The sequence below is a fragment of the Natrix helvetica genome, assembly GCF_964273705.1.
Source record: "Natrix helvetica genome assembly, chromosome: 1".
Taxonomy (NCBI): Eukaryota; Metazoa; Chordata; class Lepidosauria; order Squamata; family Natricidae; genus Natrix; species Natrix helvetica.
Genome location: NC_138548.1, coordinates 37,531,140 through 37,557,927, shown reverse-complemented (window position 1 = coordinate 37,557,927; position 26,788 = coordinate 37,531,140). Strand labels below are relative to the sequence as shown.

Here is a 26,788-nt window from a genome sequence, read left to right as displayed (position 1 = left end):
TTGGGACTCAATTGTGGTTGTAAGTCAAGGACCACCTGTTGTTTTCTTATTATAAATGTATTTTAGGATCGAATGTATTTTATCATAGTTTATACATGACATGGGAGATTTTTGACTGGATCTCCCAAGTCATTTGAAATAGGAAGAAGGATTTTATATATCAGTGGGAGAAGAGTAGTCACATTTTCCCAATCTAATTCAGATCTGCCCCTCCAGTTACAATATGTACTTATACTACTGCAAAGTTATTTTGTTTGATATCCAGAAGAATATCACAGCCTTTTCAGTCTGACTTTTGAGATTCAGCTTCTGCACAGGAGTAGATTCGCCCCCCCTCTTTTTAAATGGCTAGTAGCTATGACCAGTCACCAATCTAGCTTTAGTTTTCTCTGTAGGTGTAAAACATCTCTCAGCAGGTAGCTAGAGAGGGCCTTCCTTTGCTCTGAATATCAGCAACTTCCTTTCAAACTTCAAAGCCCTTTTCCCCCTAAGGTCTCCAGTTCCAAAGTGAATGAAAAGCTATAATTAAAATACCTTTCAGCAGAACTCATAAATCAGTTTACTAATATGGTAAACAGTTTGCAAATGTCTGTAGGGAAAGGGAATAATGGGGCGGTAAATAGTTAAGAGTTTTGTTCCCTGCTAATAGATACATCTAACTTTGGCAGGAGAATATGTTAATGTTAGATGTATTTGCTACGATTGCCTGGATTTAGACATACATTTTGGAAAATGTCCTTTGTGATACCTATTGAGGAGCAGAACTAATGTTCTGTCAGTTTGCTCACTGGTGTCTGTGTGTGTGTGTGTGTTTTGTTTGTTTGTGTGTGTAAGTATGTATGTATGTATCTATGTATGTGCTAAATAGCCAGTATATAGTAATGAAAATAAAAAACAAAAGGAGCTAAGTACTTTGCAAGAACCAGAATGATAGTTAAGGGAGCTTATCAATCACATATGTGCTATATGTCTTACTTATTTTAATTAAATTTTGAGGCTGCCTGACTTGATAATGATTCTGGGTAGTTTACAATTAATAAGGAAAAACTGCATAGATTGCGGGGGACCACCCACAACTGACTGAAAGACACTAAAAGAAGGAACAAAACCCCATGGGGGTCTGCAGTCACCCTATCCCAAGTCCTATCAGAGAACAACCAAATTTTTAATGATTTTCTGAATGCCATAAAAGGAAGAACAATCTGAATCCCTGGGGGATGTCATTCCAGAAGGCAGGCATTGCAACTGAGAAGGCAGACTTCTTGGGATCTGCCGGGTGACACTGTTTAATTGACAGGACCTGGAGCATGCCCATACTGCCTGACCTCACTGCATAGGCAGAAACATTTGGAGACCAGAGGTCACTCAAGTAGCCGAGGCTGTCACCAAGGGCTTGATAATTATCATCTTGTATTGCAGCCGGAAGCAGACTGGTAACCAGAGCAGCTTGAAAGCAGTGAGGACATGTCAGTGTTAGGGAACACACCCATTACACCACAATCCTGAGCTACAAATATTCTTTTCTGTTGATAACTCATTACTGCTTATGTTGTTCTTGTATACATGAAATAGAATAACTTTTGAATTTTAGAAAAAAAGGATTTGAACGCTTCTTATATCTGCTTTTTTTTCTTTTTTACAACCCTGTAATCCATTTGCGACATACATACATGAATGTATGTATAGATAGAATAGGTAGTACCTGGGTCAACAGCAATAACTGTGAGAGGGATCTAGGTGTCTGAATGGATCATCCCTTAAATATGAGTCAGCAGTGTGCTGCAACTGCCAAAAAAAAGCCAATGCAGTCCTAGGCTGCATCAAGTTCATGAGAAGTGATAGTATCTCTTCATACCATACTAGTGAGACCACACTTGGAATACTATGTCAAATTCTGGTCATCACAATGCAAAAATGATACTGAGGCCTTAGAAAGAGTGCAGGGAAGAGCAACTAAGATGATAAGGTGTCTGCAGGATATATCATACAAGGAATGGTTAGGGAAATTAAATACAGCTAACCTAATGAAGAGAAGAATTAGTGGTGATATGATAGATGCCTTCTGGTACATGAAAGGTGGAGGTTAACTTATTCTCCAAACCCCCTTTGGGTAGAACAAGAAGCAATGGATGGGAGCTTGTTAAAGAGAGATCCAACATGGAACTAAGAAGAAACTTCCTGATGGTGAGAACAATTAACCAATGGAATAGTGTCCTGGAGCCATGGGTGCTCCATTGCTGGAGATTGTCAAGAAAATATTGGCCAGTCATTTGTCTGGGATGATAGAAGGTCTGCCATGGTCAGAGGGTTAGACTACTTCCAAAAGACCTATTCAACTTCAAGGGCTCACTTTGAACTCTTTATGTAGTTAACATCTTACACAAAAAATCACAGGATAGACAAGTGATTTCTTTTTAAATTCTAGACTGTAGGATTGGAGATGCTTTAATATGATGTAATGAAAGCAGACAAAGCAAATCACCTCTCTTAACTAAGACTGTTTCCAAAACATCCTTCCAAATGAGCAATCCTTTCCAAAACTTGCAAATATACATAGAATTATAGGGCATAGGTCTGTTGGAGAACATTAGTATTAACTATAGATGTATACCTAAACTGTATTTAATCTTGTTTTTTAATCTTCACAATAGTATTGGTTGGGGAAGCAAACCCAAGGAGATGTCAGGCCTGCAGCCATCTTTTCATTTGGGTCTTTGGCCTGCCATACTTTCCATTATTCTGCTATGCATTTTCTATTGTGGGAAAATGGAAGGGGGGATTGTAAGGAGTCACATACTATGTAGTCACAACAAAATTCTTTCTAGAAAGCCAAGGTCATCCTTTGTCTCTGCACCTCTGCACCTGACCAGAACTGGTGGAACTGCCAGTATGGCAGTGGGAGATTGGACCATGTGATGGAATTGTGGGTGGGGGGCAAGGTCTTGAACTTTCAACTGGGTAGGAAAAACCGGGAAGCTTTCAGATTCATGTTTTCTCAGATTTGCCAACATGGGTCTCTTAATAAATTGGAACTTTGAGCAATACTTTGCCTTGGACTCTGATTTACTTTTGGATACTATTTGGAACCTATTTGGAAGGAGATACCTTTCCCTGTTATCCTTTCCTTGTTTACCCTGACTCTGAAATAAAGTATGAAGTAAACACTTAGTGGAAGTAGAGTATGTGATGTTTTAAAGCTAGCTTTTTTAATGTGCATATCACCATGGAAGAAACCACAGATTTCTTGAATTTCTCATCAAATAAAATGCATGATCAAGATGTCCTAATTGAACGCATCTACTTTTTGCAAATGATGAGAAAGTTGGACTGAAGACAAGCAGTATTTTTGTAAGGAGTTGAAAGTAGCCCTGCTTTTCCATGATTGAAACTCATGATTTGTTCCCTTGTCATTTCATGCCAAAATAGTTGAATAGGCTTTTAATGAAATTGGAAAGCCTGACAAACTTATTAAACTAAGGGAAACTGAGATAAGTGCATCCACTATGAGAAGCAATATTTCATTTATACCATCTTTGATTTTCTGAAATGTATATTGAGCTCTATTTCTCATTCTCAGACCATCCTGGGTAAATTGCTGCCCAATTCTTTTTTTTGAAACCTCCAAGGAAGGAACACCTATGACTGCAGGAGACAAGTTGTTCCACTATGTAATAGCTCCTACAGTCAGGAAATTGCTTCTTCTTTCAGGTTTGAAATCATTTTTTATAAAAAGATTTCAAATCATTGGTTCTGGTTTTACCGGGGGGTGCTATGGAGACATCCTCACCTCACATCAGTGGTAGGATTCAAATAATTTAACAACCGGTTCTCTGCCCCAATGATTTCTTCCAACAACCAGTTCACCAAACTGCTCAGAAACTTAACAGCCGGTTGTTTCGAAGTGGTGTGAACTGGCTGAATCCCACCACTGCTTGATACCCCTTCAAATAATAGAAAACTGCTGTTATGTCATCCTTTATTCTTCTCTTCTTTAGAATAGTCTTTTTAAAAAGCATTTTTCGTACATTGAACCCTTGAGTCCCTCCCAGTTCTTTCGCGCTTCTCTGTAACTTTTTTTTTAGTTACCCAGCATCCTTTTTGTTTAATGGCAAACTGGAGCCAGTGTTCCATGTTTGATTTGACTAGTACAGCATAAAGGCAGTATAGCAACTTTGCATCATCTTGTCACTCAATCTCTGTTGATGGAGTCCAAAACTATGTTGTCTCCTTTGGTAGCTGCGATGGTGAGATGGGTGGCACATACATTTAATAAATAAAAATAAAATAAAATAAAAATAAAATAAGATAAAATAAAATAAAATAAATAATAATAAATAATAAAATAAAATAAATAAGAATAAATGTTGCTTTCTCATGCTTAATGTATGAACTATCAGGACATATCCTTCCTGGAGGTACTACCATTGATCTGATATCTGACATGGCATAAGGCAGGGGTGTCCAAACTTGGGAACTTTAAGACTTGTGGACTTCAACTCCCAGAATTCCCCAGCCAGCATGGCTGGCTGGGGAATTCTGAGAATTGAAGTCCACAAGTCTTAAAGTTCCCAAGTTTGGACACCCCTGGCATAAGGACTCTTGCCTTGGGCAGCGGGTTGGATTAGAAGACTTCCAAGGTCCCTTCCAACTCTATGATTCTTCTGCTTGGTTGGATGGTCTACTGTACATTTTTTTCTAATTATGATTAGAGACACAAATAACAATAGAGAAAGCTAACAGGATAAGTTAGGTTTTTTTTTTTAACGTTTAAGTGTTCCGGTATACATGGTTCCTTCATTATAAGATTTTGACATGTAGTTGTGGTTTCAATAAAAATATCTGCAAATAGTAAGTTTGTTTCAGAGCAGGATAAACTTAAATACATTAGACTTTGTTAGCAATGAGGGAAAATGTGTTTAGATTACTGTTTAATGCATTCCAGGGTATAGCTTTTGTTGCTCCTTTTAATATTTGGAGGATTATCTTACAAAAAACAGGCATTATGCATTATCTTTAAAAAAAATCAGGTAAAATCTGTATAATTGACACATTATTAAGAGGAAAGTATAAAATTTAAATTAAAGGACATTGCTTCCCCAAATATTTACATTAGAAATATATAAAAGTGCACATTCTCCGGCAGAGTCTTTGTTTTTTTAAACATAGCTCGATACAGAAAAAGAATGGAAAACTGGTGTAAAAAATGAGGTGTGAAGTGATATTGAACGGGCTGGATTTGTCCATCCCTAGTTATCATTGTTTTTTTAAGTGGAAAGCTAATTAGAAGGCAAATACATGAGCAGTTATCAAGTGCACCGCAAGCTCTATTGTTAGTGCCTGATAATCATTTTCACGCTGGGCATTATGGAGTGATGGGGCTTATTATGGCTTATTAATCAACTATGAAGGGTCTGCCAAGGACTCAGATGATGTTTAAGTGTGTGATGGCCTAATACATTCATATGTAATCACAGCCAAGGCGGAGATTGTATAGAACGGTATTTCTCTCATATCTAACAGCTAAGTTACAGTTCACACTTGAACCCTAAAACATTTCTTTTTAACTGTTTTTTTTTAAATTACTGTGCAGATAAATTTCAGGACGCCAAGATCTACTTTTAAAAAAATTGGAACTCTGAAGTTCTAATAAACCAATGAACAAGAGCAAGGTTATGCTAAATTCCTTGATCTGGGAATGGAATGTTCCTAAGAACTCTGGAACTTTTTGTTTCCCTCTAGATCAGGGGTGTCAAACTTTATTTCATTGAGGGCTGCATCAGCATTATGTTTGACCTTGGGAGGTGGGGAGGGGCTGGCCAGCTATGCGTCACTCATGTCAGGGATGCCTGTGGCGGCCGGAGAGCTCTGCCAGTGAAAATGGGCTGTTTCCAGGGTGGCCCTGTGGGTCAGATCTAAGCACCCTGTGGGCTGGATCCGGTCCCTGGGCCTTGACTTTGACACCCCTGCTCCACATATATTAAATCCCAAAATGAAAGTGATTTAAGGTGTTCTGGGGTGGTCTAATCCTGAAACAGGCTGGAGCACTATATCTGCAAGATCTTAAATTGCTTTTAGTTTGAAGGATTCACTTCTGAAAACCATCCAACCTTGTAAGTCCTTGTTTCAGTGGCGCGTTTGGCAAAGTCCAGGGGGAAATAGAATTAGAATGGGAAGTCCTCTGAAACATTCTATTCCTCCAGCAATAAATTTTGTGAATCTCTGAACTGAAGACTTGTGCAAAAATCATATACTTGAGAATTTTAGAGTTATGAGCTCAGAATTGAACAGAGCATATCCACCCAAAATGCATCCCTTTGGGGGCCATTTTTCCCCCTCAAGAGAATGTTAGATACATATTTGAGGTTCGTATGCTTTGAATGAATGAAAAATAAACTAAACTCACCGCTGGGCATATACAATTAGAATGTTTACCCGTAGTAAGAATGACTTCCACTGGAGACCACAAAGTCTACTGCATGTTGAAATAGAAATATTATAACATAATAGATGGCCCAATCATTTATCTATGCTTTTGGAGAAAAATTGTGGCTTAGTGCCAGAATGAAGACTTTGCAATAGATATCCCATTTAGATCCAAGATTACATTAAAGAGATTTGAGAGAGGTTTGCCTCAGGCCTGGAAGAAGCTGCTGTGATTCTGGGTGAGGCAGTTCTGGGCTAGTGGAGTAAATACCGTAGTTAATATTAACCTGGTTAATATAATATAGTTTTTACCCCAATATTTGATTTTTTAAAAACTTTCTTTGTATTTTTTGGTCCTGACTCATTGTGTTTCTGCTCTTGTTTTTGTTTTCCAGGACCCACAATTATCAGCTTTAATTTTTGACAAGCTTCAAGTGCCTGAATGTTTACGGAAACCTAGGAGTGAAGGGGAAAGCAGGTGTGATGTTTGTGCTGCCCACCTGAATCAGCTGAAGCAAGAAGCAATCCAGGTCATCCACAATCTTGACCAAGCCAGCTGTCAAGAGGCAACGGAAACCCCCACAAATGCTGCGGCAATGGCTGCTGTGATACCAAGATTGACCTCCCAAAACATGGTCAGTGTCTCTTCTCAAAGGGACTTGTCTCTCATGGCTGGACAGGGGGGTAGACAGCCTGGCAAAACTACAAACTTTTTCTCTGGGACGGAGAGGAAGAAGGGACTAGGGTGGCCACAAGGTGCAGGTGGCTTCCCAAACTCCAGCGTTCAAGTGACAGTGGCTCCCAGTGGCCTTAGTGGGGCACTGAGCTCAGTAACGATCCAAGCTCAGCAGTACCTTGAAGGGATGTGGAGTATCTCCCGAGTAAACAGTTTTCTTCCTCAAGCTTGTCTAGTAAGTAACTGCCTACTGTTTCTGATATTCCACATAGTTGCAGGTTTTGTTGCCTCTGTCTTGAAAGCTTTTACCTATCACTGGGCTTTTTAAAAGTCTGAAGGGGTCCAGGAGTTGGGATGTTCACTGAATCCTATTTTTCTTTTTTCTGCATTCTGTCAATGTGTTTTTTTTTCTTTCATTGTTCTTTACCCAATGAAATCAGTGGCCCAATTACATGGGTATGTAATGCTGAATGATCTCTTAGATGTACTCATTTAATACATTTTTATCCTTTAATACTTTAAAAGTGATTCAGGGTGGCAAACTTAATATTTTGATTCCCTATTTCCCACAAACAACAATCCTATGAGATGGGTGAGACCAGGGCTGGGTTCCGGCAGGCACTACTGCCGGTTTGCTCATGTGCACGCCATGCATGCATGCATGTGATGCACACTGCGTGCATGTGCGCACTGCAATCAAAATTGTTCTGCGCAGGCGCAGAACCAAAAAAATAAGATGGTGGTGCTGACAGCGCTGCCCCGGGAACTGGCTTGGGGGGGGGCATGGCAGTCCTGGGTCACTGCTGGTTTCAGTGACCCAGGCCACCAAACCACTACCAGTTCGGCCGAACTGGTCCAAACCAATAGGAACCCACCACTGGGTTAGACAGATGATTGGCCCAAGGGCATCCAGCTGACTTTCATGCCTGAGATGAAACTAGAACTCATAGTCTCCTGATTTCTTGGCCAGTCCTATAACTACTATAGGAAACTGCCATTTTAAAAGATTCATTTTACCATCCTGAATAAAAAGTAATGATCCATCTCATATATTATCCATGTCTGAAACCTAGGAGTTCCCGGTGCTTTTCACCTTCTACCCCTTTTCCAAAAGATAGAATACAGATAGTCCTCAACCTATAACCATAATTGGGACCAACGTTTCTGTTCCTAGCAAGGCAGTTTTTAAGTGAGTCACACCCAATTTTATAAACTTTTTTGCTAGGGTTGTTAAGCAAATCACTGCAGTTGTTAATGGAATAACATTAAGTGAATCTGGCTTCGTCCATTGACTTTGCTTTTTGGAAATCAACTCAGAAGATTGCAAATGGTGATCACATGACCAGGGGACATTGTACCTGTCATAAATACATGCCAGTTGTCAAACTCTCAAATTTTGATCACGTGACCAAGGGGGGACCATGAGGATTCTGCTGCAATGGTCATAAGTTGAGGTACGGTTGTAAGTTACTTTTTCAGTGCTGCTGTAGCGTTGAACAGTTGTTAAACAAATGGTTTTAAGTTAAAGACTACCTGTAATTCAAGAGCTAATATCAGAACTGCCATTGCCATGCTTTACTTACCAAATGCAAATCTCTTGGAATGATGCTAGTGGGGTTTTCCTTTCTGGTCCTCATTTTAAAAGAGAGAGAAGTATTTTCATTCCTCTGTAAGTGGCAGCCATGTTTCAGGGAAAGTGGAAGTAAGACGGGTGAAAGTGGCTTTTCTACACAAGCACCTCTCCTTTTTTACATAAGCATTGCAATGCTGCATGGATGCCCCAAAGGAGGAAGAGCTTGTGGTGCAACATTATGATTCATGCAATATTGGATTTCAACATTATGCAAGCACAAATAGTATCACAAAGTCAAACTAGAGTCTTGGACTTTAAGAGAGCTAATTTCAATAAATTTAGAGAGAGGTTTGGAAGGATTCCATGGATGAGAATCCTCAAGGGGAAAACAACTCAAGAAGCTTGGGAAAATTTGAAAACGGAGATTACAAAAGCCCAGTCTAGCATAATACCAATGAAGAAGAAAAGTAATAGCTCTCAAAAGAAACCAACATGGCTGCATAAAGAACTCTCTGATAAATTGAAAGACAAAAAGGGTAAGTATAAAAAGTGGAAAGAGAGGCACACAACTAAGGCAGAATATCAGAAAATAGCCTGAGCCTGTAAAAATGAAGTGAGGAAAGCTAAAGCTCACAATGAAGAAAGGATTGTGACAAAGTAAAAAAAATAGCAAAAAAGCTTCTTCCAACATGTTAAAAACAAGAAAAAAGTCAAGGAAACAATTGGTCCATTGCTGGGAGAAAGTGGCAAGAAGGTGATCAGCAACAGGGAGAAAGCAGAACTATTTAACTCATTTTTTCCATCTGTCTTTACACAAAAGGGAAAACCAGTCCAATCTATCAAAAACAGCACCACAAAAAACAGATTAGGAACACAAGTTGAAATAGGGAAGAAAATGGTAAGTGAGCACCTGTCTACCCTGGACGAGTTCAAATCACCAGGACCAGATGGATTGCACCCCAGGGTTCTGAAGGAACTGCCAGATGAGATCTCAGAACCACTGAACTATATCTTTCAGAGATCCTGGAGCACCGGAGAACTGGAAAAGAGCTGATGTGGTTCCCATTTCAAAAAAGAAAAAGGAAAAAAACCTACAGACCTATCAGCCTGACCTCAATACCAGGGAAGATTCTGGAAAAGATAATCAAGCAATGAATCAGCAAACACCAAGAAGTAAACAAAGTAATAACCAAAGCCAACATGGGTTTGTCAAAAACAGATCATGCTAGACTAAACATATTGCATTCTTTGACAAAGTGACAAAATTAGTTGACCAGAGGAATGCCATTGATATAATTTACTTGGACTTCAATAAGGCATTTGATAAAGTAGACCATAGCCTACTACTAGATAAAGCAGAAAAATGTGGGTTAGAATGCATCACCACCAGATGGATTCATAACTGGCTGATCAACCACACTGAACGTGTAGTCCTCAATGGAACTGCATCTACATGGAGGGAAGTATGCAGTGGAGTACCCCAAGGCTCTGATTTAGGTCCCATACTCATCAACATCTTCATCAATGATTTGGATAACGGGATAAATGGAAAACTCATTAAACTTGCAGATGACACCAAGCTGGCAGGAATAGCCAACACTCCAGAAGATAGGCTTAAGATACAGAAGGATCTTCTCAAACTTGAACATTGGGCGCTATCTAACAAAATGAAATTCAATGGTGAAAAAAGCAAGGTTCTACATTTAGGCAGGAAAAAAATGCACAGGTACAGTATATGTGGTATCTTGCTCCATAGTAGTAACTGTGAGAGAGATCTTGGAATCCTAGTGGACAACCATTTAAATATGAGCCAGCAGTGTGCAGAAGCTGCCCAAAAAGCCAACACAGTTCTTGGCTGCATAAACAGATGGATAGAATCAAGATCAAGTGTTAATGCTACTTTATAATGCCTTGGTAAGGCCACCCTTGGAATACTGCATCCAGTTTTGGTCGCCACGATGTAAAAAAGATGTGGAGATTCTAGAAAGAGTACAGAGAAGAGCAACAAAGATGATTAGGGGACTGGAGGCTAAAACATATGAAGAACGGTTGCAGGAACTGGGTATGTTTAGCTTAAGAGAAAGAAGGACTAGGGGAGACATGATAGCAGTGTTCCAATATCTCAGTGGTTGCCACAAAGAAGTGGGAGTCAAACTATTCTCCAAAGCACCTGAGGGTAGAAGAAGAAGCAGTGGGTGGAAACTAATCAAGGAGAGAAGCAACGTAGAACTGAAGAGAAATATCCTGACAGTTAGAACAATTAATCAGTGGAACAACTTGTCTCCAGAAATTATGAATGCTCCAACACTGGAAGTTTTTAAGATGTTGGATAGCCATTTGTCTGTAATAGTGTAGGGTTTCCTTCCTTGGCGGGGAGTTGGACTAGAAGACCTCCAAGGTCCCTTCCAACTCTGTTATTCTATTCCATTCTATTCTATTCTTAAAGGGAGAATACATTTATTTACAGTGTTCAATTGATATAGTAACCTATCTCATGTATGTGAGACTGGATGCCTCCCAGAGTTTAAATTTAAAAAAAAAACAAATCTCAAATCCATATAAAGGAATAGTCAAAAAAATGATAACAGAGAGCTCTAAAATAAAGTTCAAACAGTGAATACAATTAAAATCTGGGAGGACGCCAATCAGAACTTTACAAGCAATATGGTCATTGTATATTGGCATACATCAAAAAAGGAATTAAAACAATACAAAATTGATTCATATGGTTACCAAGTAAAATTGTTGCATGTATGTTAATACAGCCAAGAAACTGAGCCCTAGTTATTTAGGATTTAGCAGAAATTCTGAAGATCGGCAACAAATTATAGGTTTTCTTTGTTGTCTTACATTTAAATTAGTGGCCATGGTTGGTATTTGAGTGTATCATCTGTGATGGACAAGGCTTGAGAGCCTAATCTGTCTTGTTCAATTTTATAGCAAAAGTCACAGAGCAAAATACCTCATTGTAACAGTTCCACTTTATGTGCTCCAGTGTTAAACTTGGCATAAAGATAGCCTTATTATTTTTTGTGGTGCCTGTGTAAATAATTTCTGTGTAGAATAGCTGCGTTTTCTTTGTCCATAGAAGAATGTAATTATGGATGCTACATTTTCATAACAGCCTTTTATTCACCTCAGAGTTAAGAAACTGGAATACAAATTGTGTGTGGTTTAGAGATAATCCCTGGATAAAGTATGACAGCTGTTCAGAACTAAATGGCTTCAGTAAACTCTCACGAAATAAGTTGAGGAATGTAAAAAATATATTTGAGTTGGGTTTCAGTTAAGATTCTAATAGATATTGATTAAAATCTGTGAATTTATGGGAAAGAGGCCAACGTATGAACTGTGAACAGAAGTTATTTGCTGTATTCCTTCATAATGTGTTAATATATCGCATACACATTATACACATAAGTGGCTTTCTTAAAGTTGCATATAAATCTCTTGAGCTCCCCAAATTTCTCTAGTTTTGAATGTTTTCTAGGTGAGTACCCACAATTTTTCCCCATCCTTTTTGGATTTTTATGAATGAGTAGGTGTGCGCATCGATGGCCAACAAGGATCTCTTCAGCTCTTTGTTTCTTTTATCAGTATTTGGTATAAAAGGATGCATTTTTTTGAAGCACAGACACTCAACAACAGTTCAAAGGATGGTTACTGATGCAGAGTTTTTGAGCAAGTCAATCATATGATCATTTGAGAAGAATGGAACAGAATTAATCATGATGGGGTGGAGCCAGCTAATCATATTTTGTTTATTTATTTATGTTCTGGCCCAGTCTCAAAGGATTGGATAGTGTGTCGTATCAACAAAAATACCTCCCTAGAATAAATAAATCAGAATAATGACAAAATAAAAACCACTAAAATGAAAGATAAACTCTAAATCAGACCAAGGTTAGTGTCCACAATCAGTCAGCTAAACCAAAAGCACGTTGAAATAAAAAGGTTTCAAGTTTTCTTTAAAATAAAGTTGTAGAACCTTGAGACCAAAATTGGATTCTGTTATAATAAAACAGAAACAATTTATCAATCTCCCAACTCCCAAGAAACTCCCAAACCTCTAAATGGGCAACAATTCTTTATTTTAATAATGTTTATGTTGTCTGCAAGCTAATAGATTGTAGCGATAGTTAAGATACTGTAAAGTCCTTGGAGAGATGAAAAATAAAACTTCATTACTATACAGGAATTATAATTGTTTAATTATAATGGTTAATATTGCCATTCAGTCGCCTGAATTGTGGGATGGGTGGCAAATAAATTTGATAAATGAAATAAAAGAAATATTCTAAGAAACAGATGTGGCAAACAAGCCATATCACTTTCAGTTTCAGTGAATGTTATAACACACACATTTTGTGATGCAAGACAACTATTTTTGCATTTGTTCTATTTCTGGTTGTGCCAAATCAGTGCAAGACTGTCATGTTTCACAAGGTAAACCACTTATTTGATGTTGCCAAGGAAACTACACATGTACAGTTATGAAAGTCCCCAGGAGTTGAGTTCAGCTTAAAAAAAAGCAAGATTTTCTTTGTACATCTCAAGAACAATTTTGGTGTACTAATTGAAAGATATTTATTATACTCCTGTTAATAACATGGAATTGTTTCATGACAGAATCTGTATATAATAGCACAATGAAGTTTTAATTCTCCTTTTTTCCTCTTTATGTGTGCTATTGATTTTATTTCACTTTTCAGGCATTAATGGATTTATAATTAGAATATAGTCACAGTAATCAATGATGGGATTATTAGGCATACAAATAGAACTTTTGAAACTAAGATGAGGTAATTTTCTGCTGCAACTGAGGAACAATTATTGAGGTTTTGTTAAGGATTTTAAAATAGCACTTGTACACAATTAAAGATATTTTAAATGAGTAAATCCAGGGTGGTTACCTACTTTAAATCAATTAAAAAAAATAACTAGAAGGGTAACTTCATATATATTGACTGTTATGTTGAATTCCATGCCTACCTATCATAAGCAGACAAATCTAAAAGTTCCTGAATTGTATTCTGAGAAATCTCTTGACAAAACCACAAGCTTCATTTGATTAAAAAAATAAAATAAAATTTGGGGGAAGATATTGTACTCAACAATTTGTGAAAAGAGTTAACTTAATCCAATTAGGTTCAATGAACCCTAACTACAGATACCAAGGCTTGGCTGAATTTATATTACATGTTGTTGGTTTCTCATTTTTCATTGATGGAGTTCAACACAGCATGCATAGGTCTCCCATCTTGCCTCATAACAACTCTGCATTAATTTACATAGATGTGAACTACAGTTTTTCTGTTCCTCATTAGAAACCTAACCACTATACTGCATGACCGGATTCAAGGGGAAATTAAATGGGAGATGGAGCTAATAGAGTTGGTTCATGAACAGAAACAGAAATCAAATAGCAACATGTTTTGAAATGCACAAATTTGTAGTTTTTATTTTTACATTTTGCTTCAGAGGCAGATTAAGAATGGAAAAGATCCCCCCCAATAGCCTTTTGCAGGAGGGAGGGATTGAATTACCATGACATGCTTCTGGCAATATTAAAAATGTGCCAGACCTTGGACAGCTCCAAAGATCAGCAAACAAATTGTTTTATAGGTTTCTACAACTTATTGTAATTTTCAACTGAGATAAAGCTTTGACAACTTTTCTAAATCCTACTTCTCCATTGAGGTAAGAATAAGGGAATCTTGATCTGCCACCCTGAATTTTCTACACCATGGTCTAGTTTCTAGGCAGATCTGTTTGCATGGGCCAAGAATGTATGGGAAAATGTAGACTTCAGTGTGCTTGGCCTATTTCTGTGTTTAAAATTTGGGGTAATTGCCTTTGGGAATTCATAATTGCATTTTGTGATGGGATTTAATATGCTTTCACAAGAATCTTGAGATTCTGTCATTATTCCATGTGAATTTATTCTGATAACAAATCATGAAGAATGTATTGAACCTTGCCTCTATCTCCTCCTCAGCCATCTTTACCAAATACTGTAACTGCTTCTAGGATTCAGGATTATTGGGTGAGGAGTCTGGGTGCAGGCAAATATACTTGTTGAGGTTTGCTGGATAGCAGTCAAGATTTATACTGTAGTGAGTACTTTAGTATGATTGAACCTTTGGCTTTCAGACTAAAGGGATGATTTATACTGTACATCCTTTATTGCATAAAGGAAGAATGAACAACAGATTACATTATCAATAATTAGGTGAGAAAAAAATCCTCTCTTTTTTGAAAGCCTTTGTCCTGTTTCACCATGAACTCTTCTGTCCCATGGGGATGTGAACTGCTTTAAAATGCAAGAGGCAGACAAGGAATTAAACCACAAATTGATCTAAAGGAATGCCAGTATTTTCATTAAGCCAAACAAGAGCCAGAAAATCAGGATAAAGCAAAGTTTTCATAAAATGTCAAAATCCACAAAATCAATTTAGAATTCAGGATAAAACTGGTTACAAAAATATATTAAGTGTGGGTGTTGTTTTCATCACTAGATTATTTCCAAGTGGTAAACTCTTTGATGTAGGATGCAAACCTCCATCTGAATCCAACGCTTAGTTCAGGAACACAGCAGATCTTGAGCATTTCTCCCAAGGAGCTTTTCAATCCAAAATTGTGCTTCTGATCAGTTATCTGATTGTCATCCCAGCATGACCAATATTAACACAGGCTTGGAAGCTGCTTTGAAGAATTCATTTCACTTTGGCTCCTCATTAGTTTAGAAAATCATCCTGGCTTGCCCTTAATAGCTAAAATGTCGCTGGGATTCTATAATACAAGTAACATGAGGAGAAATTTACTTGAAAATTATATAGTAATATATAGTACAATGAGAACCAGTTTGGTGTTGTGATTAAGGCATCAGGATAGAAACCAGGAGACTGAATTGTAGTCCTGCCTTAGGCATGAAGCCAGCTGAGTCAGTGACTTTCCTTCAGTCATTTCCTAGTGGTTCCTGAATCTAGGGGGTGGTGGTCATCTCCATTTCAAAGCCAAAGAGCCAGCGTTGTCTGAAGACGTCTTCGTGGTCATGTGGCCGGCATGACTAAATGCCGAAGGCACATGGAGAACTATTACCTTCCCATCAAAGGTGGTCCCTATTTTTCTACTTGCGTTTTTACATGCTTTCGAACTGCTAGGTTGGCAGAAGCTGGGACAAGGAGCAGGAGCTCACTCTGTTATGCGGTACTAGGGATTCAAACTGCCAAATGCTGAGCTTTCTGATCGACAAGTTCAGTGTCTTAGCCACCGAGCCACTGCGTCCCCCTTAGGAAGGAGGTAGAGGCAAACAATTTCTGAAAAATCTTGCCAAGAAAACATTTTCACCGGTGTAGGTATGCTGGTCTTGTTGTATTCGGGTCTTTTCCCATTTAAGATTGAGATTGTCTTGGCAACCGCCACCGCCCCGAGTCCCTTTTTGGGAGAGGGGGCGGTTTAGAAATCCAAATAAATAAATAAATAACGTTTCGGCGAGGTCCCACTCGCCATCTTCAGGCTGGTGTTTTCGGCTTCATGATTGTGTGAGTAAGGCGTGGTCGGAGCTGTCGTCTTTCTATAAATCTTGGGGTGTGTTTGTGGAGTGCTGGCTTTGTTGCTATAAGTGGGTTGATACACACACACACACACACCAATATCACCAACAGTTCAAATAATAGGCACAAAATTCTTACCTAGATGTTTTATGGGATAGCTTACCTCTACTCTGAAGTACATATTTCGACACAGACAGCAGTGGTAGTTTTCTTGCTACTGTGCAGCAGCTGCAGGTATTAAAAATCTCTATAGAAATGAAGTTTAATCATAAAATTCCTCTTATGCTGTTTTTTAATGAGCCCCACTGGAATCATTGGTAAGGAGCAGTAAAAGTTGATGCTGAGAAATATTTTTCTAGAAAAAAGCATAAAGTGCGTTTACTGTACTTTTAGTGGCAATTGTAGTGTATAATTTTACTGACATCTTGGCCAAATGTGTATGCAGCCTATATGCTACCAGGAAGGTTTTATGTTCTTTGAAATTCCACAGGGAAAGTAAAAATTTGTATAATATTTATTCTATTTAACAATCATGGATCATAGAATTTTAAGCTAAAGCATTTTAAAGTGAGACTATTATTATTTCATGAGCAAGCACATTTCTGTTTTTTGGAAACTTGTTACATTTCCATTCTAATAGCTATGTCCATTGTGAGATGTTTTAAACTAAGTAATAAAACTACTTAACCTCTTTTAGATACGTATGTCAACACACCAGTCAAAACAGGATCAAAACCTATCAACAATTTCATATTGCATTTTTTAAAGAAAAGGTTTACTGATGTAAATCACTGTTTTTAGATCTTTTCTCCATATTTCTAGGTTTTGGAATGATGAAATGACTCATGATAGCTGAAACTTTGTGCATGATAGCCAACTACTATTAATCTTTTCCTGCAATACCCAGCTCTGAGAGAGTTTTTGTGCATATTCTTAATCATGTAGGGCAGCAGTGAGATTAGTGCTGGCTAGTGCCCTAGATGATCTAAGAGCCATTTTATGCCCTAGTTTTCCTCACCATGCGTGTTCCAGGTAGATTTGAAATATAGTTCCCAAATTTTCCATTTCTCACCAGCAAAAAGTTCTAGTTTGACCCCAGCTGAAAAACAGTACGTTGGGGAAAGGCTGAGTAGTTTGAGGTTATAAAATTCTAGCCTATACCAGCTCATGGTACAGTGCTTTCCCCACCCATGAAGCTTCCTCAGTGTTGTAAACTAGACACAGAAAAGAAGGCAATTCCTCCTGACTGACATTCACAAGAGGAGTTTCAGCTCCACACCTCAATCTGAAGTCCATATAAAAGAAGTCCAGATTAATAATCAATCCATTCATCCAGGGTCTTTACATTTGGTATTTCTACCACCTACTCCAATACCTTCCTCAAATGATTATTCAATATGACTAGATCACGAGTTGGTTTCTTTAGGGTATGCAGCACCATCTTCTCCAAGGCACATTTCAAGACTCTTGAAATGTGCATATCCCATTAGTTCCCTCTAAGAGCCATATAAATGAATAGATCCAACCCATAGGTACCAGAGTTTATATTGCCAAGGACGTGTCCATATGATTAAAAAAAAACCTGAGATAACCTTGAAAGATATTACCCAGTCACCTCAAATCTCATTTCATATCTTCCTTTGTTAATCAATGATATTTTTTCTTCCAGACTCATAGCATTTCCTGCAGTATTCCTCCATCTCTTTTCCCACATCCAAACACTAATGCAATAGATATTTGTCATTGACATAGGATTGGTCCTCTCCTTATTCTTATCACTTACTGGTAAGTCTTATAAATTACAGGCCCAGACAAGCAATCTGTGCTCTGTGCTCAGTACACTGAGTTCTCAAGGTACTTTGACTTGCACTTTTGGTACTTCCTCTGTGTCTCATCCAGAGCGTGGACCTGATAATAACCTGTGGTAGTTAAAGGTAACGCTCCATAGTTGGAGCCTATGAAATAATAAAAAGCAAGTTGGTCTTAATTCCCCAATCAAGGTTCAGAAGAAATGCATCACATACTGTAATCAAAGATATTTCATTTCATTCATTCATTTATTAATGGATTAAATTTATATAGCTGCTCATCTCAAGAGAAGGTGATAGATAGAACCAGGAAAGGAGAGGCAAATAACTCTTTTGCATTTTTGGTATCACTACCATGTTTCCCCCAAAATAAGATAATAAGACTTTTGACCCCCAAAATAAGCACTTGGTTTTATTTTCAGGGAGGTCTTATTATTATTTAGGTGCAGGAGGCGGTGAGCGTGGTCACCTCATGGCTGCTACTGCTGTGTTGCAATATTTTTTGGGAGGGGTTATTTTGGGGGGAGGGCTTAGTTTAGCGCATGCGCTCAAAAGCTCAATTGGGCTTATTATCCGGGGAGGGCTTATTTTCAGGGAAACAGGGTATCTTTCTCAACCTTGTCACTTTTTTCCAGCCTGTATTTATTAAGATGAATAAACTCTGTATCTGTATATACCATAAGGCTATCTTTTGTTGAGCCATTCCTCACAGAAAAAAAATTCTCCATTGATATGTCTGCTCCTTATTGATCTGCCCCACAAGGGGCACATAATATTAGTGGCTCTGAGGGTGTGTGATTCTGAAAAGTGTTTTTGACTCTGAAGCAAATCCTTATCCTCAGATCTCTGTGATTAAGGGTTGGTCATACAGTAGAAGGATAATGAGCTATTGAAGTGAATTGTGATAGGAAAAATGAGGCATCACTGTTTCTTGTCTCTTTAGGGTATCATCACCACCTCTTCATCTCAATCAATCCTAAGCATGACTGAAAAAAAAAACCCACATGGTATAGAAAAAGTATTGATACTTTTCAAGATTCTTGAAAATCTCATGGAAAGCCCCCAAAAATGTCAACAAATGAATCAGAAAATATCAATCCAGAATTCTCATTTGAGGCACAAATGACTGGGCCAAATTGGATAGATTATACAAAATATGGCTCTCTAGAGAAGTCTATAGTGCTAGTAAAGGTAGATGGAAAGAGAAGAACATGAACAGTAGCATGGTGGATGGACTTAGTCAGGGCTGCTTCAGGCATACAAGGCACCTGTATGCAGAATGTCATTTGCTAACTTTGTCCTCTAAACAATATTTTTAATATTCAAAAATTTGAAATAAAATTACATAACAAAAATTATGCAAGGGCCTGGTTGCTTATGGATATTGCTTCTGTTGACGGCTAAGTGTTCATATATGGGAATCAACCCAATCACTGATACAATAGTTCTTTAAAAAAAGACCTTTGAAAAAGGAGGAGCTGACATCGCAAGGACACGACGTGCGATCTTGGAGCTCCAAGATCGCAGTCGATACTTTTGCCACTGGACAATCCTTTTGGACCTAAACCATCCCGAAGAGATGGTGACAGGGAAGAGTATGTCCTGCTGATCTCAGGGACACTGCAAAGTCCCTGATTGATCCAGGAGAATCTCCTTTTGCCGGCAACAGAAGCACAGCCATTGAAGCTGCTAAAATTGGAACAGCTCCGGAACGGGAGTAAAACAGAAAGAGAAAGTGTGTCCATCCGGTGAGAAAATATTATTATTGTAAATGAGACTACCCCCCCCCCCAAAATAAAGCTAAATGAAATTTGAAAACAGAAGAGAACAAGTGGTGAAATTAGGCTACATTAGACAGTATGTTATCCTTTTTAAAAAAAATTTCTTTTACAGATGGAACTTCTGCAAATGTTTCCTATTCTTTAAATTGAATGGATTAGTTTTTCTTCTTCTACTTTTTATATTCTTTTTTTATACCTATGGATTAAAATATTTTTCCTTATTTTTATAATGCTGGATTGGATGGTTTTTTTTGCTTCATTTAAGAATTTTGTTTTCTTTAAGCCTGGAATATAAAGAAGATATAAAAGGAATACAAAGAGGGCTGTAATAACAGAGGGAAAGGAAGTAACACTGCCACTTGGAGGCTGGAGGCTTGGAAGGCTTGGAAATATTTTTTTCTCTTTGATCATTTGACTTTGCATTTCAAGGTTCCTCAGCTTGTTTACAGAGAGTGATAGTGAGAAGAGCATGGGTTGTTTATACAGTTGCTCTTCAGGAGCTTTATTGGCAGCTGGAGTGGAGTGAAAACAAAGCCTTGTCTTAAAAGATTATAAATGAACTTGTTTTAAATTTAATAAAAAGTTTTGAATGCCAGAGTGGCAGTGTTTACAAGTTGGAAGAATGGCGCAACATGAAAAAGAAACCTTAACATTGCAAAAGATTATATTTGAAATTCAAAAATTATTAGAAGTAACAGAGAAAAAATTGAGAAGTGATTGGAGAACATAGATCGTAGAACAGTAAAATTTGATGGAAAAATTGAGGATGTTCATCAAATGAAGAGGTCAGAGTTCTAAAAACTGAAGGAAAAAATAAACAAAGAGACAAGAAAATTGTTGATACTGACAGTGAACTGAGCGTGGTTGGAAATGGAAAGAGTGGAATATGGAAAGGGGAGATAGATGAACTGGAGCTCTACCCCAGATTTGAAAGTATAGAAGAAGAAAAGAGAGAAGAATTGATGGAACAAAGGAGAGAGATTTTGTCAGAAGCACTAGTGATAACCAAAGATAAGCTGATCGAAGAAGCAGATGGAGGGTTTCGAGCTTATACAAGATATGCAATAAGCAATAAGTTGCGAAGAGAAGTCCATACAAAACTTACTAAGGAACTAACCAGAATACTAATGCCACAAATGGCAAGAGACATAAGACTCCAGTATTACTGGAAAGACACAGGTTGATGTAATGAAAGCTTATAATAAAAAATTAAGTCAAATTTAATTAAATTTAGAGCATTATGTATAAAATGAAGTGATAATGGATACAGTTAAATAATTGATTGATAATGATAATAATGCATATATATGTATTGATTTGATAAGAGATAATTTGATATAAATTGCAAATAGTGATTATGAAAGGAGGTTTAGATATTTTTATCTAAAATATTTTTATCTAAAATATTTTATTAAATATAACCAATTTTTATTTAGAACATGTTATAAAGATGTAATGTTACTGGATGATATTGGGAAGAGCTAATGGAATGCCATTATGTGGTTTTGCTTTAAATCTGGAATATTTTATATAAAAGGACGTAAAAACAATTATAGTCAAATTAAGATTGAGGTATGATAGTAATATATACAAATATATTTGATTTAAAATATATGATTTGATATGAATTGTAGGTGATGACTGTCGAAGGGATGCACGGCAGTTTTTGTAACCAATCAACACACTTTCTACAATTAGTAATGGAAAATGGTTTTGTGGTTTTTTTTGTGTGTTTTGTCTCTTTGTGTTTGTTCAAAAATAAAAAAAATCTTTATAAAAATAGACCTTGTATGGTGCACTGCACACTGGCTATCCAACTCAGAATGAAGAAGCAAGCAGGAAAGTGTCTTCATGAACTCTGGGGAAAAGTTTCTTCCATAGTGTGGAGACCACCACAGAGAAGGAACACTTCTTGGTCCTCATCCCATTTAACTCATGGAAAGTGGGGACATTCAGCATCTCTTCTTGGAACGCATAAATGAACCACCAGTAGTTGAAACAGGCTGTCCTGGTATGCATGAAAGCCAAGCTATATGAGTGAAGTATTTTTTATGTCTTAAAACTGGGAGCTTAGATTGTATCTTGAAGCCTGATGGGGCAATTATTCCAATGATGGAAGCAATAATACTGTAGTGCTAAATATGCTCATCCTTGTTAGCAGCTGTTCTAGAGTATTTTGGTATAATTGTACTGCCTAAATCATCTCCAAAGGCAACTCCATATAGAATGCACTGCACAGTGATAAGGTCAGTAATGGTTATAAAGTAATTCATTCTTCCTCAAGCCTTCCTCAACAATCTCTAAAAATTTGGGGATTGGAATTACCATGCTTCCCAACCTACATAGGTTTTTGCTGACTGGAAATTTTTGTAATCTAATATATCTGAATCATCAAGACAGGAAGAGCTACTTTGATCCATAGATTCTATTCTCATTTTATTGTTGATGCTTTTATTGCTGATCCTGAATATGTGTTGCTCTTTTCTCTGCAGCCAATATACTTAACCATCACATTCAAGAAAAAGTACAAATACTAAATTTAAAACTATGGCATCAGGTCACTTCGTCATATTATCACGAAAGCCCTAGAAAATGTTTCAATGAGGGACACGGTTTTCTTAAAATTTTATCTTCTGTCAGCATAGCAAAATTTGTTTAATTGCTGATTTTAAGTGTGTTAATTGAGTAATTAAAGATTTAGTAGAGTGATATGGATCATCTATAGAAATTGCTGTTTTCCTAATTAATTTATCTTGGCAAGCCGACTCCATTCTCCATTTGACAGTTTGTATATGGGCTTGTGAGATTTCTATTCCATTGACATAAATCATGAAAGGAGAGATTCTGCTCTCAGTGCTTACTCTGGCATTATGTTACTGGCATTTTATTTTTTAAAAAACAGCAACAACATAGGTTTCTCAGATGTGGGCAATTAGTTTTGTTAGAAAAAGATAAAAAGTCTCCCCTTGCTGAAAAGGAAAATAAAATAGGAAATAATTGTGAATTAATTGTAGTTAGATATTAGCTGCTTTCATTTTTAGTAATTTCCATGTTTTTAGATACATGACAACAAGGTTGTAATGAAGGCACTCCTGAGAATACTTTTTTAGGATGTCAGTTCCTATTGATTGGAAACTATCTCCTCTTTCAAAGAACATTGCAAATATCCAAGGCTAAGGATGCAGTGGGCGTGTCAAAATTTTCAACTTTCATTTTCCAAACATTCGGGGTGCTCAAAAGTTGTGACACTTCTTGGGGATTTTAAAGATACTTTGCTTTAATATAATTTAGATGTGCTCGGTAAGTAACTACATAAATATCATAACTTTTTAACATTTTGCTTGTTTCATAATATGGGAAGTGAAAGTCAAAGATGTAATAAAACACCCTAGGTTGAATTCAGTTGGATTCAGAACAATTGAGATAGTATTAGAGACCCAAGAACTGACATAAAATAGTGAAGAGGCAGCCAATGGTATTATGTTTGTGTCAACAAATTAGAGCAAAGTCTTGGAAGCAAAAGAAAGGATGCAACAGCTTTTATTTCTAGCTCTGGACTTTAAAAAAATCGAAGTTCTCAAGCTTGCACTCTCTCTCAATTTGTCTATTTAGACTTCCCAACTATTCAGAAGTAGAAGTAGTCCTTGACTTGCAACCATTCATTTAGCGATTGTTTGAAGTTACAATGGTACTGAAAAAAAATGAATAATGACTGGTTCTTGCTTTTGGGCTATTGCAGCAACCCCACAATTTGGGTACTTGGCAACCAGCATGTATTTATGAGAGTTGCAGCATCCTGGAGTCACGTGATTTCCAGTTTCTACTTTCCTAGCCCGCTTCCGACAAACAAAGTCAATGGAGGAAGCTGGATTCGCTTTAACAACTGCAGAAATCATTTAACATCTGGAGAGATTGCTTAACAACTGTGGCAAAAAGGTTATAAATTTGGGCACAACTCATTTGACAATTGCCTTGCTTAACAGCAGAAATTCTGTTCCCAGTTGTGGTCATAAGGTGAAACCTACATAACAGCAGGAGGAAAGTTTACACTTTCTAGTCTGATAAATTAAATTCTGTGTTCCTGCTGCCCCTCTTGGCTCAGAGGTACCATTGAATTTGGGCTGGTATCTGCAGAAGCAGGTGCTGGGGTAGTGAGATTTCTATAATTCTATACTGGAGATTCTCTGTGGATGCAAAAGTTTTCAGAACTACATCTGGCTTACCCGCTTCCTCTGAGAACAAACTAGCTATGAAATCCAAACAGATAGTACATGAGAGCTATTGTTGTCCTAGAGCATCACTGTTAAAAAAAAAGCTTTCTTGGTTTGTGTAAACACGTTTGATCAGAAATTACTATATTACAACCCCATCCCTTCAGTGCAGTGTTTCTGAATTGTGAATTATTGGAATTCTTATTGAAATTATTGTCTACTTTTGCCAGTATATATGTTGCATAAATTAGTCCTTGCCTCAAGGAAATTGAGAGTATACAACACACATACACATCAGTGGTGAAATGCAAATTTTTCTGCAACCGGTTCTGTGGGCGTGGTTTGATGGACATGGTGTGGCTTGGTGGGCGTGGCAGAGGAAGAATACTGCAAAATCATTCCCACCCCACTCTGGGGCCAGCCAGAGGTGGCATTTGCCGGTTCTCCAAACTATTCAAAATTTCTGCTACCGGTTCTCTGAACTACTCAAAATTTCCGCTACCAGAACCTGTTGGATTTTACCCCTGGTACACATGCATTCGTACAAAGAAGAGCAACTAAGATGATTAAAGGCCTGGAGACTAAAACGTATGAAATATGCTTGCAGGATTTGGGTTTGGCTAGTTTAGAGAAAAGAAGGGCTAGGGGGGACATGATAGCAGTCTTCCAATATTTGAAGGGCTGCCACAAAGAGGAGGGGGTCAATTTATTTTCCAAAGCACCAGAGGGCAGGACAAGAAACAATGGATGGAAACTAATCAAGGAGAGAAGCAATCTGGAATTGAGGAGAAACTTCCTAATAGTGAGGAAAATTAACCAGTGGAGCAGCTTGCCTTTAGATGTAGGTGCTTCGTCACTGGAGGTTTTTAAGAAGACAGTAGACAGTTATTTGTTTGAAATGGTATAGGATCTCCTGCTTGAGCAGGGGGCTGGACTAGAAGACCTTCAAGGTCCCCTCCAGCTCTGTTCTGGTTGGAGAATGACCTTATTTTATTGATTCAGACTATCATTGGGGACAACTGCAATGAAGAACCCTGCTAAGGATGATCAGCTCCTTGTTTATAGATTTCCTTATACAGGTAATCCTGGGGTTATGACATTCATTCAGCAACCATTCTGACTTTGGCAGCACTGAATGAATGATCCTGGAGAGGGTTTAATTGCATTTGTGTTTCATTACAACCCTGTCTCTTTTTGGCTAAATTTATTTTAACTAATTAGTTTGAAATGTCAGAGGAGTATTTCAGATGACAGAAATGCACATTATCTCATGTAGTGGATAAGCCTAGTGAAAAATATGTATTTTGGCATCTGATCTAATTAAGCATTTTTAAAAGTCTTCCTGGACATTTCTAAGAAAATGCTTGAATGGGGTTGTATTTCTCTCATTGTTATACATACATCAGTGGCTTTTTAGATTATATATAAATTATAATATATTATATAATTATAAATCAGTCTAGCTGGGGATACTATCTGAAGGATAGTATAGATTACGACTATCAAACTCGTGGGGCCACATTGTTGTCACGTGATATTTTGCGACATTTCCTCCATTCATGGAGCTGCGGTGAGTGTGGCCTGTATGTGATGCATCCAACCACCAGTTTGTCACCCCTAGTATAGATGATCCTTAAAAACCCAGAATAGGAATACATATCAGAAGAGAATAAGGATAAACATTTCTATCCCACTTTTCCTCCAAGGACCTTAAAGTAAGATACTTCAATCTCTTAACCCACATCTCCATTTTAGCTTCTCAATCTAAATCACCCAGTTGTGACCATTCCTGGATTGGGAGGTGCTGCTAATTGTCATACACACCTTAGTCACCTCAGAGTTGGACTACTGCAACATTTTGTATATGGGGCTGCCCTTGAAAAGCATTTGGAAGCTTCACCTGCTCCAGAATGCAATAGCACTTACAGTTTTGGGTATATCACAATATGGCATGTAATACTGCTGTTATGTGAACTGCATTGGCTCCTAGTAGGTTTCCAGGGGTAATTCAAGGTATTGGTTGTCAGTTTCAAAGCCCTGTGTGGCACGGTTACTTGTGGTTATCTTTTTGTCTGCACTTTTGCCTCATATTTTTAAATGAAACAAGTTCTTTTTTTACTTGGCTTTTTTGGCTGCTCCTGTGATTGTTACTTGCTACCAATGTGACTATTTGACAAGTTCTTCATAAAACAGAAGATGCTTGAAGAGATGTGAGACTGAGAAATGTCAGACTAATCTTATTGCATTCTTTGACAAAGTGACAAAATTAGTGGACCAGAGGAATGCTGTCAATATAGTTTACTTGGACTTCAGTAAGGCATTTGATAAGGTAGACCATAACCTAATACTAGATAAAGTAGAAGAATGTGGGTTGGACAGTATCACCACCAGATGGATTCATAACTGGCTGACCAACCGCACTCAACGTGTAGTCCTCAATGGAACTGCATCTACATGGAGGGAGGTATGCAGTGGAGTACCCCAAGGCTCTGTTTTAGGCCCAGTACTCTTCAACATCTTCATCAATGATTTGGATGAGGGAATAAATGGGGAACTCATCAAATTTGCAGATGACACCAAGCTGGCAAGAATAGCCAACACTCCAGAAGATAGGCTTAAGATACAGGAGGATCTTGACAAACTTGAACATTGGGTACTATCTAATAAAATGAAATTCAATGGTGAAAAGAGTAAGGTTCTACATTTAGGCAAGAAAAACGAAATGCACAGGTACAGTATAGGTGGTACCTTGCTCAACAG

The 26,788-nt window shown here is 37.7% G+C and overlaps 1 protein-coding gene across 3 annotated transcripts in view; it reads left to right on the top strand.

Moving 5' to 3' along the window:
* KIF26A (kinesin family member 26A) overlaps positions 1–26,788 on the top strand; it is a 171,168-nt gene that overhangs the window by 67,041 nt on the left and 77,339 nt on the right. For 2 of the 3 annotated variants that reach the window (XM_081945353.1, XM_081945352.1), the window contains exon 3: positions 6,819–7,334. In XM_081945353.1, the coding sequence (XP_081801479.1) occupies positions 6,819–7,334 (516 nt within the window). The remainder of the gene's footprint in view (positions 1–6,818; positions 7,335–26,788) is intronic. The other variant, XM_081945354.1, reaches the window with a different exon arrangement.